Here is a 17812-nt window from a genome sequence, read left to right as displayed (position 1 = left end):
ATTCTCCCTTAAAACCACACTCATGGTTATTGAAGCCCAAGGAGATGACCCTGCTTTTAAAAATTCTAATAAGACGCAGCAAGCAATTCTTCCAAACTGCCTCCAGGATCCAGGGTTTGTTTCTTTAATAGTTCCCTGAAAGCAACCCAGGCACGCCACATAGAAAACAAGGCAACCTTTCCTACATACAAACCCCTGGCAAGATATCTAATTTATTACTTCTTGCCCTCTTACCTGTTTCCAACTGGTCAACAGATCACAGTGCCTACACCGCCACCCTCTGTATATAGAAGTGTAAAAGTCATGGTGAAATTCAGGGTACAGAGAAGTCATGATGCCAATGACCTTATGTCCCTTAGTGACCAGGATAAGGTAGTGTCTCCCTTGAAACACAGCTTTCTATGGGTTTAGATTCCCATGTGCTCAGCACAAAGAAAAGAAAAAGAAGCAAGCAAACAGCAGGACAGAAGGAAGACCAGTAAATGGCAACTTGAGAACCCCAGTTGTGTTTTGCGCTGGCCAGAGCTCAGCTAAGTCTGCTGGTCCCAGAACCCTCGCGCCTGTGTAGAACTGACTCCAGGATTAGCCAAAGAAAGGAGCTGCTGATCAGAGATGATTGGGTTTCCAAGATACATGAACACAGACGTGTACTTAGAAACGCCCCTCCCATCCAGTCCCAGGAACTGGAGAAGTACTTCTGTTCTTAGGGCCAACATTAGAATCCCTTCAGAGGATCACATCTGTGTGGGGATTTCCCCTAGAGGAACTGGAGAAAGCATGAACAGAGGATGCTCAGGTGTCTATCACAGAGCAGTGACACTGAGAGTGCATCTCAGCCTGCTTGAGTAACCATTGGTGTTCTTCCTATCAGGACCCTGGTTAAAAAAGAAACAGGGCTCAGGCTAGCTAGAATGCCAGGAAGGAAAATGTCATTTAATTGCTTGGTCCAGTCTTTTGACTGTCTTTGTTGTTACACGATTTCATGGGAAACAGAAATATGCCTGATTTTCAGGGGGTGGGACTCTTTTAACAGATTAGAATTCTGGTTCCAGCACAAGAAAGAACATTTACAGAAGAAAAGAGAAAAGGGGTTCACTGAAGTTTAAACTTTCACTTGTAATGGGAGTGCTGGTGGGGCTACGGGACCTTAGAACTTGATCCATGGGGTGGATGGAGAACTAAACCTTGGAGAAAGGCAGAAGATGAAGTAGAAGGGAGAAAGGGATGGAAAGGGCCCTAAATCTGGAAGTCTGCTGACTGGACCCTGGCTTGGATTGTTATAGAGCCCCTGGATCTCTCCTTTCTCATTTGTTCTGTTAGATACCCACGCCCATGCCTTTCTGTCATCTGTCCTTACAATCTTTTCTTCAAACAAGAAGCTGTCATCTCAGGGAAACCCACTGGCTTTCCCTACCTACCTATGTCCCTCTAATCCTTTTTTTCCACACCAGTTCTAACTAGTTATGACGGACCCTATAAGAGGGCGTCATGTTGTATTACATGTAGGCTATAGAGATTAGTTTGTGGTTTGTTATTGTTGATCTAAATTAACCCCAAGATTCTTAGGGAAATATTAAAAAATATTCTTAGGCATGTGGCACACTTGTGAGATGGCTCAAGGCAAGAGAAGAAGGCACGGGAGCCAATCTGATTTATAGGTTTAGAAGGGTGGCTGTACCTCGCACACGGTGTGTGGCGACTTTAGGAATGGGTGTAATTAGTATCCTGTAGAAGCAGGGGGGATTTTCTAATGACTGAAGAAACGAGCGTTGATAAATAGTGGGCCGATCTGTGAGTAAACGGCTGAGCATGTGCAAGGGAAGGATGCTCATAGGCCATTACCTCGCCTGCTTTGAGAGGACTCACAGAAGAACCACCCCATAAGAGGAATCTGGAATTCCATGCAGTCAATGTTCTGCATGGCTCTCAGCAGAAAATGGTGATGCTGCAGCCAGGCAGACTGTGTGTGTGTGTGTGTGTGTGTGTGTGTGTGTGTGTGTGTGTGTGTGTGTGTTAGCTTTCTGCTGCAGTAACAAATACCCAAGGAAAGAATGCTTTAACGAATGCCTCACAGTTCGGGAGGTCTGAGGTCCATGCGTGGCTGGCCCCACTGTCCTTAGACTGCTGGTAAGGCGGAAACGTCATTGCAGAAAGGCAAAGAGAAAAGCTCCTCTCTCCCTGGCCGGCAGGAGGAAGAGAGAAGAAAGGGTCCTCAGGTAAAACACACCCTTCCAGGGCAATTCTTGCTATTCTCTTCCTCCATTCAGGCTCTACCACCCAGTCTCCTGTACCTACCAATGGTGCCACCAAATTGTAAACCTATTAGCAGATTAGTCCAACCATTGACTGAATCAGAGCTGCCATGAGTCAGTAACTTTCTAAAGGCCCCTTCACCGAAGGAACAAGTTTTGAACACACAAGCCTTTGTGGGGACATTTTAGACTCAGCACAGCAGAAAATACTCCTTGTTTCTACTTCCTGATCCCACACTGAAACTCCTCAAATGTCCTCTGAGATTAAACACCAGATAAAACATTGTCAAAAAACAAACACATTTATACACGCACAGCACCGCCTTTCCCCGGGTGTAAAGGATAAACTGTAGGTGCTAGAGGGGTGGCTCAGTGGTTAAGAGCATTTGTTGCTCTTGCAGAGGACCTGGGTCTGCTTCCCAGCACCAAAACTGCAGCTCTTAACCTTCTATAATTCCTTTCCAGAGGATACAACACCCCCTTCTGGCCTCTGAGGACACTGAATGCATGTATGGTGCACAGAAATATATTCAAATAAAACACCCACACATACAAAATAAAATAAATCTTAAAAAAAAAGAATTAACTCCAATGACTTAAATATTTTATATGTACCCGACTACCGACTTTGAAAATATATCTATGGCATAAAAACAGATACCATCTGAAATATTTCCTATTCAATATTTGATAAGCTGTGAGAGAGTGAAACGGTTCGGATAAGCTCTTGAAGTTTGCTATCCTGGTTTACAGTGTTTGCACAACCTTCAGAACTCTTCAGGCAATTGTGTGTGTGTGGGTGTATGCCCATATGTACAGGTGTGTGTCCTACTCAGTGTGCGTGCATGTATGTGTGTGTACATGTATGTGTGTGCATGCATGTATGTATGCATGTATGTGTGTCTGCATGTATGTGTGTCTGCATGTATGTGTGTGCATGCATGTATGTATGCATGTATGTGTGTCTGCATGTATGTGTGTGCATGCATGTGTGCGCATGCATGTGTGTGCATGTATGCATGTGCATGCATGTGTGTGCATGCATGTGTGTGCATGCATGTGTGCATGTATGTGTGTGCATGCATGTGTATATGCATGTATGTGTGTGCATGAATGTGTGTGTATATGCATGTATGTGTGTGTGCATGTATGTGTGTGTATGTATACATGCATGTGTATATGTGTGCCTGAGAAGTCTAGAGGTTGACATTGGATGTTTCTTCATGAGTGTGCAGCCAACGGTTTACCAACTGAGTCTTCTACCCAACCCTGTTAGGTGAATTTTGAGAATGACGGAGAGAGTAAGGAAGAGGAAGAGGAGGGGGAGGAGGGATGGGAGGAGGGAGAGGAGGAAGGAGAAGAGGAGGAGGAGTCATTCCTTGGTATTGAAAGCCAATACAATGAACATCCATGGTGAAAACTGTTCATTAAACTCCCGCATGTGCACAGGGACAGAATGCTGCCCAAACATGATTCGCTCATATCTACAGTCGGAACCGTGTCCACTGTTTGAAAGAAGATTCCATTTTATGTATTTATTAAAAATGAGCTAGCTCGGTTTCTGAAACACGAGACCCACGCTGGCAGACACCAGGAAGCATTTTCCTCCCTGATTTGAATAAAACGTTTAGGACATACCAGGTTTTTATAGACTATGTTATTGCCAGGAGATAGTGAGGAGGATAAAAAAAATAATTTCCTAACAGATTCCTATCTAGTCCAGTATCGGAGACGACACACAGCATGCTGACTAGGAGGAGATTTGAATGTCATGGGAAAACTATCTGAGAAGTTACACTGAATAAATACTTCAGCATCCCAGGAGTCCCACACAGCCTGCATCTTCTGGGCTACGAACCATCTGAGGGGAGCTCCCCACCCACTACAGCTTCAAACACTGGACACCAAAGCTACCCCATGCTGCAAATAAGAAACAAGTGTGGCCATGCCCCAGGCACTGTTCAGGGTTTTGCACAACCCTTTGAATAAAAGATGTACCAGCCTCCCAACTGTAGGGTCCTTTTCTGTTCTGTAGTCGCTCCCCCATTCTACAGATGGATGCATAGTGACCTTTGAAGCGGACCAGAACATCATGGGGAAAACACCTGTAAGACTGGGAAGTCAGGAAAGGACACATAAGTCAGTGAAGAGCTTGCTATGCAAGCACGAAGATCCGAGTTCGATCCCCATAACCTTGTAAAAGAGCAGGGTGTGGTGAAGCGTGCTTGTCTCAGCACTGAGGACACATGGAGACATATGGATGGATCTCTGGGCCTCTCTGATCAGCCAAACTAACCTACTTGATGAGTTCTAGGCCGGTAAGAGTCACTGTCTCAAAAACAAAGGTGGACAGTACCTGAGGAATGACACTTGAGATTGACCTCTGGTCTCCTCAATAAGTACCCGCAGGTACACATGTACACACACACACACACACACCTATGTGTGTCTTGACATGAGAGAAGCAAATACGTATTCCACTTGTGGTATCTGAGTGTCACCATGGTGCCTGGGACTCTGTACTAAGTTACTTCAGCAGCCAGCAGTAATTTCTTCCTTCCGGTGGGTGAAACACTCTTCAGTACAAGTGATTCCCATTGTCACTGTCAACTTGACTTAGGAATCACCCAAGAGACTGAGGAAGTTCATTTCCAGAGAGGATTAAGGAGAGAGTCCTGAATGTAAGGGAGAACCATCCCATGGGGGTCTGTGTGGAATCCTTTCTGCTCTCTTCCTGGACCATGATGTGAGCTGCTTTGCTCTGCCACTCACTCAAATACTCTGCCATGATGGCGGGAGCCTTCAAGAGCTGAAATAAACGTTCCCTCCCTCGGGTTTTTCACGACATAGCAACAAATCCAACCTAGCTGGTGTAACCAGTCTTCTCCTACGTGGACTTGAGGGGAGAATAGCTCAGGAATCTTCTCCAGAGAGAAGCCCGCAGCCCCACAAAATACAACCTGCCCTTTGCTCATAGGTCACGGGGTCAAGGGGTGGGGTGTGGCTGTAGCAATGGTACCGTGGGGCTTGGAGGAGCTTCAACGTGACCTTCATCCAGGAGAGAAAAAAAGGGAGACAGATCTGGAAGCAGCGTGGCTATCTCTCGGCCCCACGCATCTGCTGATATCTCCGTGTGGGCCCAGGTTCCTCTGCTTCCTACCCACACAGACAGACATCTCCTCCATTCCTGAAAACACCCCAGACATGACCACAGCCTCTAGGTTTGTTTTGATTCTTAATGGTGCTTCTCTATGTTGTCCAGGCTGGCCTCAGACTGTTGGGTTCCGGTAACGATCCTATGACGGACTGTCAAGTATCTGGGACGATAGGAGAACCACCGAGCCTAACTGTATGACTTTTGTCTTCAGACTCAAATTGAAGAAGAGAGGCAAGGTTGAAGCAGTGGCACCGAAGTTGACTCTGTGCTAATCCCCCTGGCTAGCAGGGAGACCATTGGCTTGCAGACATGGTGAGGGGCAGGTAGGGTCTCTTTGTGAGCTGGCGAGGTCTTCGTGAACAACTGGTCTGGTGGTCCTCATGCAGTCCAGACTTAGCTTGTTTCCCTGCCCCACTTTATAGAGGAAACACCAGAGGTTTAGAGTAGAGAGTGACTGGTACATGGCATGGCACACAGCTGGGCTCCTGAATGTCTTGCTCCTCTCTAACCGTGCTGAAGGACCTGCAGGTGTCCCCTCTGCTGTAGGGCTGCCCTATATGTGAGCATATTATACACCAAGGGCAGGATTCGGCCAAGTCCAATGGCTTGTACACAGACAGGTTCATTTTTTTAATAAAACTCACCGGAATGTTTCCAGCAACATAGAGAGAGGATCAACCCATGCTTTGTATGAGACCTGGGAGAGATTCCCAAACAGGGAGACCATGGGAAAGCTGGGGTGGGGGCAGGGAGTAGGGGTTATTTCTGTAGAGATGAGAGTGAGCCCCTCACTGCATTGGAAGACTTGGTGATGCCTGGTTACCTACCAACTGAAGGAGCTGAAAAGTGTGGAACTTACTGGAAAGACGTGTGTGTGTGTGTGTGTGTGTGTGTGTGTGTGTCTGTGTGTCTGTGTGTCTGTGTGTCTGTGTGTGTGTGTGTGTGTGTGTGTGTCTGTGTGTCTGTGTGTCTGTGTGTGTGTGTGTGTCTGTGTCTGTGTGTGTGCATGCATGTCTGCCTGTGTCTTCACACATGCGTATGTGGAGGCCAGCGTTTCACTTGGCTGTCTTCCGTAATCATCCTGTGATGCCTATTCTTGGTTGTCAACTATGTCTGGAATTGACTAAAACCCATGTGGCTGGGTACACCTGTGAGGGATTTTATTTTCTTCTAAATTAAATCATTTGAAGTGGGAAGATACAACGTTTAATCTGGATTTTTGACACGGGAATAATACACCTTTCATCTGGGCCACACTTCCTGCTGGCAGCCTATATGAATGAACGGCTTGGAGGAAGGAGGGCTTGCTCTCTGCCTGCTTGCCCTGGCAGGGCAAGTCCATTCCTTCACTGGGACTAGAGTTGATTGCCTCAGGACTCTGGAATGCACTGAAGACCAGCTGAGACATCCAGCCTCACGGACTGAACAACTACCGGATTCTTGGACCTTCCATTGGTAGGCAACCATTTTAACAAATCCCCTTCCTCTACCTATGTAAATTCATTGTGTAAGTTCTGTCTTTCTAGAGAATCTTCTGCCTTGTTTTAAAGACAGTATCTCTCATTGAGCTGGAGGTCACCACTAGAGTAAACTGGCCAGCGCACCCCAGGGATCCTCCTGCCTCTGCCTCACCAGTGCTGAGATTACAGACGTGTGTTATCACGACTGGCTTTTTACATGGGTGCTGGAGACTCCAATGAGGTTCTCATGCTTGCTCTGCAAGCGCTGAGCTGGCTGAGCCTTCTCCCTAGCCTTGGGTTCTACGTTTAATTTTCAAAACTCAAATACACCTTCGCAGGTAGCTAGCTACTAGAGAACCAAATTTACTCTCTGACTGTGGTGGTTTGACAAGGAATGACCCACATAGGCTCACAGATTTGACTGTTTGGGCATCAGGGACTGGTGCTACTTGACAGGGATTAGGAGTTGTGGCCTTGTTGGGGGAGGTGTGTCACTATGGGTGGACTCTGGGCTTTCAAAGGCTCAAGCCAGACACAGTGTCTTTTTCTTCCTGCTGCCTGCTGATCTAGATGTAGAACTCTGAGCTCCTTCTCCAACACCATGTCTGCCCCTGTGTGCCGCCATGCTTCCCGCAATGATATGATTGGACTAAACCTATGAACCTGTAAGCAAGCCCCAATTAAATGCTTTCCTTTATCAGAGCTACATGGTCACAGTGTCCCTTCACAGCAATAGAACATTGACCAAGGTACTGACATATCAGAAAATGCTAACAATCCCAGACTTGCCACCAACTCTAGGTCTTCTACCTCTATACTCTACATCATCAGTTCCATTCTAGAACAAATATGACAAACCAATTTTCAGTCCCTCAGAGTGTGTCAGTCTTGAGTTGCCAACCTCATTGGTGTTATTCTGAAGGGTCAGACCACACAGAAGCTGTGCTCTAGTGACCTCAACCATACTGTACATCTCATTCTTCAGGGAGCTCTGCCGGCAGCCTCTGCACACACATCAGTCTGAAATAGTGTCAAGTAGCTACTTCTTGACTTGAAGCATTCCATCTTGGAGGGAAGCTCCTTGAGACTAGAGAAGTTCTGAAAGGGAGCTTACGGAATGCAGGAAATCTGGAAGGAAGTTTCTTAAGACCCAAGAAGTGAGCAACTCATAAGTCTCAGGAAGTCCCTCAAATTGAGCAGATGCTACAAAGCCTCTCTCCCTCAACCTTATAGAAATAGAGGGGGGTGGCTGAGGAGACTGAGGCTAACCCAGGGCATGGAAGAGAGTCTCTGACCTGTTGACCTGCCTGCAAATTCTGCAGAGAGCTCTGGGGATGCACACTCCTTTGAGAATTTTCAATAAAGCCACTGGTTTGCTAAGTTGGACTTCAGCAGTATGGCTACTTTAGCCTGTCACTGGCTCCATATCTGGGTGAATAAACATTTATCCACGTCTTTCCAGGAACAGCATAACAGCAATCAAGAAGACTGTCTTCCCATATGCCCTCTACTCACATACAGAGCCACCACAATGCTTGGCCCTAGAGAACCCAGAAACAACAGTGTCCTCTTAACAGATGTCCTCCCGAACCCTACATATCATAAGGTTCAAACAGAAAATCTCCATCCTCATCCCCTGTGTGCACAATGCTCATAGCTAGCAGGAGGGAGCTAGAGAGGGGTAGCCTGTGGAGACTAGCTTGCCTTCCACCCCATGAATGACTCAAAACTACACCCATCGGCATATTCTAAAATCAAATCATTTTTATCTCAACATGCAAGCACTGTGCCGTATCAATGAATGTATATAAAAGCCAGATCAACCCTCTTTGGAGCATTTCAGGGCAGGCACTTTGTGAGGAGACCCAGAAGAGACTTCTGCACAGTGAAGCGTGAGCTTGTTCTCCACAAAGCTATTCCTAAAAAGTGTTTCTATTAGGAAAGTGTTTGAGAGTGCACCATTCAGAAGCCATTAGGGGAACCCGTGACAAAGCGAAATGTCCCTGCCTGGTGTAGGCATTAGCTCTTAGCTGCTCCTGCACTGGCCTGACTGTAGCTGTTGGCTTAAGGCAAGCTGTGTCATTGCTGCTTCTGGATAAAGAGGCACCCATGCTAGAGCCCTGTCTTCCATTACCTGGCTCTGCGTCCTGTCACGGGATGAGTCTCCCCAAAGTGCCTGCTAAGTGAGGAAGTACCAGGAGGGAATCTCAAGATGTGCTCTTTCCCTGGGCAGAAAGGCTACCCGTTCGCAACCACGCTGTGATGCAAACTGTCTGTCCACATCAACACGGGGCCTTCCAACTGTGGGCCCCTTCTTCCTATCTAACCTCTCTCCCACGATCCATGTCTACTTCGGGGAAGGAAGCAAAGTGAAATGGCTGAAGGCATACCAGTTCCTCATCCCCCCCCCCAGCTCTGGCCTGAGGGAGGGAGGCAAGGATGTTGTTAAGAGACACTGAAGTACTCACTACAAACTATCATCAACTTAGGGCAAGTAGATGAATCACGAGTAAAGCAGATCTGACTCTCTGGAGTCTTTAGAAGGCTGCTTATTAAGTGTTGCCCCAACACAAAACCCCAAGTAATGATCCAAGATGACAGGGGAGAAGAACGGAACTCAGAAGGCATGGCTGCTCCTTGCCCATGGCCTGCATGGTATGCAAGCTTTAGGGCTCCAGTAACTAAGTAGTTCTGAACCGAAGGCTCACCCCACAGAGGACGTCTGGCAGTGCCTAGAAATATTCTGGTTGCTAACTGGGGGAGGAATGGTAATCTTCTGCCATCCAATGAGCAGAGGCCAGGGATATTGCTCAACACTGCGCAGCCCCCACACAACAAAGAATATCTAGAAAACATCAACAATGCCACGGCCCAAAGGCTTAGGGTTAAATGAAAGCTCTGAATCAAGAAGTCTGTGTTAGGAGCTCAGCTGGTAAAGTGTTTCTCTTGGAAGCACTGGAGCCTGAGTTCAATCCCCAGAACCCACATAAAAAGGCAGGATATGATGTCACCTGTCTGAGATCCTAGCACTGGAGAGGTGGAAACAGGGACTTTGCTGGGATTTGCTGGCTAGTCAGCCTAGCCTACTCAATTTCTAGGTTTGTGTATGTGGGTGTGAGAGAGAGAAAAAGACCCTGTCTCAAAAACAAAACAAAACAAAACAAAACAAACCCAACAACAACAAAAAAAACAAGTGGACATTACTTGAAGAATGACACCTCTGGCTTGTGCCCACAGGTATACACATACATGCACACACACACACACACACACACACACACACCACATACATAAGCACACATAAGCACACAACACCACATATACCCCACATACATGCACACACATAAGCACACACACACCACACATACCCCACATACATGCACACACATAAGCACACACACCACACATACCCCACATACATGCACACACATAAGCACACACACCACACATACCCCACATACATGCACACACGTAAGCACACACACCACACATACCTCACATACATGCACACACACCACATACATGCACATACATGCACACACATAAGCATACACACCACACATACCCCACATACATGCACACACACGCACACTTTACCTTGTGATCACTGACTCTTCTAGTTGGTTGAGTTCATGTATTAGGCAACAAACTAAGCAACGACCTGGTGGCCCAGACGGCTATGCCTCTGTTATTATTTTTGGAGCTGGGTAGAAATGGTGAACAGCAGAGCTCTGGCCCTAACCCCTCTTCTGCTGCATGAATAAAACATCAGAGCCTCTAAATTTAAACTTAAAGCCAATTAATTCATCAAAATGTCACTTGTCACCTAAAGCATTTTAGCAGCGAGGAAATACCTTGGAAGAAGAAAGAACCCTCACAAGGAGAGAATAAATGGATGGAGTGAGGAGTTCGTTTATAGGGGGCAAGAACCATTGTACCCTTGGCTTCTCTTAGTTATTCCTTCAGAGACGCCTTGGGAAGACGGTGTTTAATGATATTTTTGGTGTCACGGTGACTTATGTTCCACGTGACCCTTCTTACGTCTTATTATAAAGTATGTTTGGAGACAATCACCATGCCCAAAAGCTGCTCACTAGCTCCCCAAAATCGCAAACCTCAGCACAAGGCCATAGAGCCAGACACAAAGAGAACCATAAAAATAAACCTTATCATGACTTCAGGAGCTGAGCGATGACTTCCAGGAGCCTGTAATTTACAGCATTGTCTTAGTTATAGATGCAGAGAATGGAGACACGAATCGTGGAATATCTATTGTCTAACTGAAGTTCTGAAAGCAGGAAAACTGAGGATCCCCTCCACACCCTAGGGAAGGCTGGGTTCTGAAAGGTTCCAATCCTTGCTGAGAGGTTTTCAGTGACGACTTCCCTTTGCAATGGGAAGCCAAACCATGTGGCAGAACCAAAGACGGGGTGGTGGAGAGGATATAGATGCACCAAGAAAGCTTTGTTCTGAGTTACCGATGATCGTCACAGACCTTTAATCTCAGGTCAGGCCACTGAAATCAAATACCGTGCCCTTTACTGCAAATAACAAAACAGACAAGCCCAAAGCCAGGTGCTTGGGCTTGAAGGTGTTAAGAATAATTCATGTAAAAAAGACAGACTCTTACTGGTGAATACTATTAAATTACCAAACAAACGTCTAATGTCTTCCCTTAAGGGAAAACCAATACGTTATGCTGTAACTCCGAGCAACGAAAGGTTAAAAAAAAAAATCTTTCGGAATTACCAAGCTGTTGGTCTAGACTTTCTTACAAATGAATGAGTCATGCTTCCTTCTCAGACCCACCGAGGGAGTGAACTGCAATCTTTTCCCAGTGTCTAACTACGGAGGCATAACACGGGACCCTGGTACTATCTCAAAGAATATCTTGACTTTGTATTGGTGAATCTCTATCTTCCAAAGAAGACAAGATAGATGTCACCAAATCAGTCCTGCCTATACAGGAAATGTCTTCATGCCTCACCACTGCAGCCAAGGTCATCAGCTGAGGCTCAGGGTGAAGTCCGACTGAGGTACCCCGACCTGGCCCCAAGCACTCATCTTCCAGAAACTCGAATATCTAGAAAGAGCTGAACAAAATCCTTTCTCTTAGGACCCATACGATCCTAAAGCAAAGAGACAGAGAGCTAGGTCCAACGAATCGTCACCATTTCTCTAGAGAGACACAATTAAAATCCAGGCCCAAGGGTTGAGTTCTCCTGAACTAATTGCACCAGGATGCAATCAGAAACCCACACAGACCAGTTCTCTGAAGCAGTTCTCACGGATGGCCACAACAGGCGAGCCCTCGGAATCACTCAAAAGTAGACACAGGTCAGAGAGGAGTCAGAGAGGTGTCAGAAAGAATGTAACAGAAAGTCCCCACATCCCCGCGCCCGCTCCCCCACCCCACCCCACCCCCGCAAGTGCCTCCAGGCAGGTCTCTTCATCAAAGTTGCCTATCTGTATGTAGGAGAGAGGGTTCAGTGGATCCTCCCTGTGCACTTTCCTAGCAGTTGTGTCTCCGGCGTGGAGACCACCAGTGGGCAAGGGAATTACGTAGGGGGTCTTACTTTTGTAGCTGGTCGCCCAGGGCTGGTAGCCATAGTAGCCTGTGATGCGCAGGATTCGCTCCTCGATGGACGTGAGTCCCACCGGTCCGCTGGTGAGGTCCTCCACAGAACGCGACCATTTCAGATCCTCCTTGATCGCCTCGTCCACCACCAAGTACTTGAGCTGCCGGAGCTGAGGGCTGATGTCGGACAGTCTCCGCGGGCTGACGTCCGGTGACCTCCTCATGCCACTGAGGCCGCGGGAAGGCGGGGTGAGTCAAGGGCAGAGAGGAGGAGATGTCAGTGAGGACTGGTGAAGACCCATGGCTGCTCCCCTCGCGTTGCTTGCCATGTACCCTGCTCCCAGGAACCTCGGCGTCGGGTCCCGCGCCCTGCCCTGGGCGCCTTGGGCAATGTGAGCAAGGGTGAGTGGCCCGAAATGCTGCTGAAACTTCTCCGGCTTCGCCGCACACAGCCGATCGCCCCTCTGTCCCTCCCTCCCACCAGGAGCGCATCAGTGCAGGATATGCAGGGTCTCGGATGCCCGGGGGGGCCACCTGCCCGCTGCCCTCCCGCGCCTGCAACGCTACTCACACAGCAATGCTCTTGGCCCTGGGCGCGCCGCCGGGAAACTCTCGGATCCCCATGGGCGGCGGCAGCGAGTGGCCTGGGGCGCCCAGGCTGGAGCCCGGGGAGCCGCGGCCCGAGCTCCCCGCAGCTGTGGCGAAGGTCCGGACGCCCGTAGGACGCCCGCGCCCGCTGCTGGGAGCGGGTGGCAGAGCAACGCCGCGCCCCTCGCCTGCCACCGCTGGCGCCCTAGGACGCCAGTCGCGGACGCCCAAGCTCCGGAGAGCGCGCCCGGCAGTGCGCTCCGGAGCCACCGGGACGAGAGGCTGTGGCGGCCTCGACGCGCGTGGACCAGGCGGGGGCGCGCGTTCAGATCCTCACCGCCCCGTGTATGCCAGGCTCTGCGAGCTCTGCAACCTTAGGGCGCGGGACCTGTCACGGTCCTGGCGTTCTGGTTTTGACACGTGAGTCTCTTGGTCTCTCCCCCAACACCCACCCCAAACACAAACGCACACGCGCGCCACCCCAAAGAACGGTGCTACTATGAAAGCAAAAAGCAAAGTAACCTGGCATTTCACAGCGCACCCAGAGTGGCTTATTTAGAATAGGGGGCAACTGCCGAATCAAGTCTGGTCCTCAGCTCACAAGCGCAAGGAAAAGGGCACTACTGCTTCAGTACCCTCTGCAGAGACTGTCCTTTTACCTAGCTTCCAATCAGTTTTCATGTCTTGTTCCTAAGCCATCCTAGCCCCACCACCACCACCACCACCACCACCACCACTCTTCTTCACTGAGTGCAAATTCAAAAAATACAGAGATGTATAGGGGAAAAGACAGTCATATCACGTCTTGGATGGCTACTACAAGTTACAGCTAGATTCTATTACATTTTTTTTTTTTTGAGTGTGAGATACATTTCCCCCAAGAGATAACATTGCAAGCTCTACTTTACGCATTGCTTTAGGAAAAGATATATTGTTCCTCAGTGAACTAGAAATAGAATGGAACTCACTTCTAAAACTTGCTAAATAAAAAGAATTTGCTGAAACTTGCTACAAACAGGTAAGAAACTCCAGGTTTCCGGCTGGGAGGCAATCTAGGGCTACCTACTCAGCATGTTACCTGGACTCCTAGACAAACTGCACAAGAAAGGGAAGACGAGGGCTGCTATTTAGTTAGAAATAAAAGAAAAATGAAGTTGTCTTTGCAGATGACAGCCATGCCGATGTAGAGAGTCTCAGAGTTGACCACAAAATAATTAATAATTGTCATGTCGATCTTGATTGTCAGTTTGATGTTAGAATTACCATGGAAACAAACCTTCGGGCATGTCTATGAGGGAGTTTTCAGATACAGGCAGTATCACTCCATGGGTCTTTGGCTGGGTCCTGGGCTGAACGAGAAGGAGAAAATGAACTGCACAAATGCATTCATCTTTCTCTGTTTCCCGAAGGTGGATGCCACAGGATCAGTTGCTTCCTGTCTGTAGATACCACGTGACAAGATGCTTCCGGTCTGTGAATGCCATGTGACCAGGTGCTTCCTGACTGTGGATACTGCATGACCAGCTGTCTCAGACTCCCTCAGACTCCTTCCTCCAAGACTTTTTCAACCCAATGGTATGTATTTAAACTGTATCCAAAATGAACCCTTCTTCCATGAGTTGGTAGTATTTTGCCACAGTTACAAGAAGTAATACTAGTTTTTTTAAAGGCCGAAAGGTTCATGAGTAACGTACAAAACTTAACCACTTTCCTATATGCCTACAGTAGACAATCAGAATTTGAAACAAAAACACAGTACTGTTTACAGGACTCCTAAAAGCATAAATACAAAATCAAACGAAAGAAACAAAATTCAAATTGAATGCACTGTGAACAACCAAGGTGTCTTTGAGCATCATGAATGCATATTCTTGTCTCAAGACTCTGCCCTTCCCTTGGGTTTCTGGGTCAGTAATGGAAAGGACCAGGTGGCAGCCCCATCTGGGTTCCTTGGCACTCGGTTCATCTTTTAGTGACTTCAGTGTGGGGACCAAGACAGTGACAGCCAGATATTCCAGAAGCATCCGGTGTCAGAAACAATTATAGTCATTACCCGAAGGAGGTCAGGAGTTGAACGTTTTCTACTCATAATAGGCCTCAATGATTACACTCCTCTGAGAGAGTACAGTTTTGTGAGTCAGCCTAATCAATGCCATTCCCTAACAGGGAGGATCATCTGCATAGATTATAGGTTTCTACAGCCTTTGAAAAACAAGGCTTATTTATTGTAATTTTGTACATGTGTTTGCCTACATGAACGCAGTGCCGGGGAAGGTCAGAAGAAGGCCCCAGGTCCTTGTCAGTTGCCATGTGGGCTCTGGGTACATAACCTAGGCCCCTCTACAAAAGCAGCAAGTACCATTGGCTGTTGGAGCCATCACTTCAATACTCTATAGCTATCCTTCCTACCAGCAAATAAAACTTGAACTCACAAAGTTTTAAAACATCCGTTTATTGGGATGTGATTTTATTTTTCTAGCATGAGTATGATTTGTTTTTCTGAAAATATCCAGGCGCCCCTGAAATATTCAGAATATTTAGATAGATATCCATTTTAAAATCGAACTAAGTAAACATTTACTGAGGACAGGGCATGTGCTGGGGTCTGGGAAGGAGACTGGAAACACGAATGAGACAAATGTTTTTTCTCCCCTCATTGAGCCTGCAGAACAATAAACATGGAAATGAAGACTTGCCACTGACTCATGTGGGCCTTGATCCTTGCACAGATCCTAGAATCTGAGGGGTGTATTTCCAAGTTGTCACCTGTTGCAGTAAATACTATTTGGTGTTTTCTACCACACCTTCGATTCTTTGGTTTCCAAATAAAAGACACAAAACCTTCATATTTATAATAAGCCTCGCATGACTAGAGGTAGGCAGGTATCAATCCTCTGTGCTGATTTGTCTACTTCCCTGTCAATAAAACCAAGCTATCACTTGCCATGTTCTGCCTGGGCTGCTCCCATTCCAACAGGCCAGCCCTCACATCTATGTGCTTATGATCAGCCTACCCCAGGACGACTTCTTCCTTGTCTCCTTGCTGTCTCTCCTCAGACCCCAAGCCTGGGAATCAAAACCTCACCTACCTCTCTTCTGCCCAGCTACAGACTACAGACATCTTTATTCAACCAATAGTCTAAATTAAGGAACAAGGTTTACACGGCAAAAGCTGGCGTGCATGCGAATTTGCCCTTCCTGAGGCAACTGGACCCTGGGATACAGAATTTAGCATCACAGTACATAGCAACGGACCACACCTCAACCCTCACCTGGGAGGCAAGGAGCCCGGTATCAAAGGTGTCAGAGATGCTTTCTTAGGTTAGGAACCAGAATAACGCTGAAAACGCAGAATTTGCCTGTAGGTGCAGAAGAAAGCAAAAGGGGACACAGAGAGAATGTGGAGGGTGGGGCAAGTCATGGAGGAGGAAGAGGAGGGGTGGATAGAGTGTGGAAGTCATTAGAGAAGAAAGATAGAGCGGTTGGAATGTGTTTGGAGAGTTCATTGTTAACCTCACAAAATCTAGTGACCTGGGAGAAGGGACCCCAGACACGTCTGTGGGGGATGGGTGGTCTGGATTAGACCTGCCCACTGAGAGTGGTGATATTCCCTAGCCGGGACCCTGAGCTGCCAAGACTGGAGAAAAGGAGCTAAGCACCACCGCTCATTTGCTCTCTGCTTTCTGATTATGTATGTCACGTGACCAGATGCTTCAAAACCCTGCCTCCTCGACCTCACTTCCTCCATGGGCTTACACACTTGAACATGAGCCGTTTCCTCTAAAGTCGCCTTTGTCAGAGTATTTTCTCACAACAAGTGGAAAGTGAACAGACAATGAAGTTCATGGTTACATTGGAAAGCAGCAGAGGTGGGGGTGGGTGGGGGAAAGGAGCAAAGGGAGTGGGGGGAAGGAAAGGGGGGGAGGGGTGATTCGGCCAACATCTTCACTTCCAAGAGTCTATGCAGGTCCCTTCTTACCTCCTTCTTGCCCCACACACCTGCCCACCCTCCACCTTTCATGCTGTCTCCATCCCTCCATCCCCTCTGCCTTTCAGAGTCCATGGACTGCAGCCTCCAAAACAGAATGTTGAATGCCCTGCCATCTTTGCCTAGAAACTGTGCACAACTAAGACCTCTATCTCCTCTGTTACCCTCACCCATCTCACATCTACTCTGACTCTTTCCCTCCCTCCCTCACTCCCTCTGTCCTTCCCTCCCTCTCTCCCTCCCTCCTTCCCTCCCTCCACTCACTCACTCCCTCTGTGCCTCTCTCCCTCCCTCCCTCCCTCACTCACTCACTCCTTCTGTCCTTTCCTTCTCTCCCTCCCTCTCTCCCCCTCCCTCTCTCTGTCTCTCCCTCCCTCCGTCTCTCCTTCCAGGAGGCTTTGTCTGACCCTGATGGAGTGAACTAGTTCCTTCCAACACAGGGCTCTCATCCTGTACAGTGGCCTTTACAGTCCCTGTTGGGGTTTTATGACATATTAATTTACAGGCTTATTTGATTAATGTCCGTCTCCTCCACTTGGCTAAAAATTCTATGAGGCCAAGATTGCTTTGCCTTCTTCGTGACCCTCATATCTATCATAATGCCTGGGTAGGCACTGTTCAGAAAAACATTTCTTCAATAAATGAGCAAAGGGAAAAACAACAAGAATGAACCTATTTTAACAATGAGCTGTGCAAGGTGGAAGGGACACTGTACCGGGTGGAAGGGACAGGTCTTACAGAGTCAGACTTTTGTTGTTGTCATTGTTGCTGTTGTTCTATCAGTTTCTA

The 17812-nt window shown here is 47.7% G+C and overlaps 1 protein-coding gene across 1 annotated transcript in view; it reads right to left on the bottom strand.

The window, feature by feature from the left end:
- Positions 1-13396, bottom strand: part of Slc35f3 (solute carrier family 35, member F3) — a 270090-nt gene extending 256694 nt beyond the window's left edge. The window contains 2 exon segments of the mRNA NM_001431967.1: positions 12446-12675; positions 13019-13396. Coding sequence (NP_001418896.1) covers positions 12446-12675; positions 13019-13071 — 283 coding nt within the window. The 5' untranslated portion in view covers positions 13072-13396.
- Positions 13397-17812: the final 4416 nt, after the last annotated feature.

This window comes from Rattus norvegicus, chromosome 19, assembly GCF_021556685.1.
Source record: "Rattus norvegicus strain SHRSP/BbbUtx chromosome 19, alternate assembly SHRSP_T2T, whole genome shotgun sequence".
Taxonomy (NCBI): Eukaryota; Metazoa; Chordata; class Mammalia; order Rodentia; family Muridae; genus Rattus; species Rattus norvegicus.
Note: the sequence above shows the minus strand (reverse complement) of the source record. Positions and strands in the feature narration are given on the sequence as shown.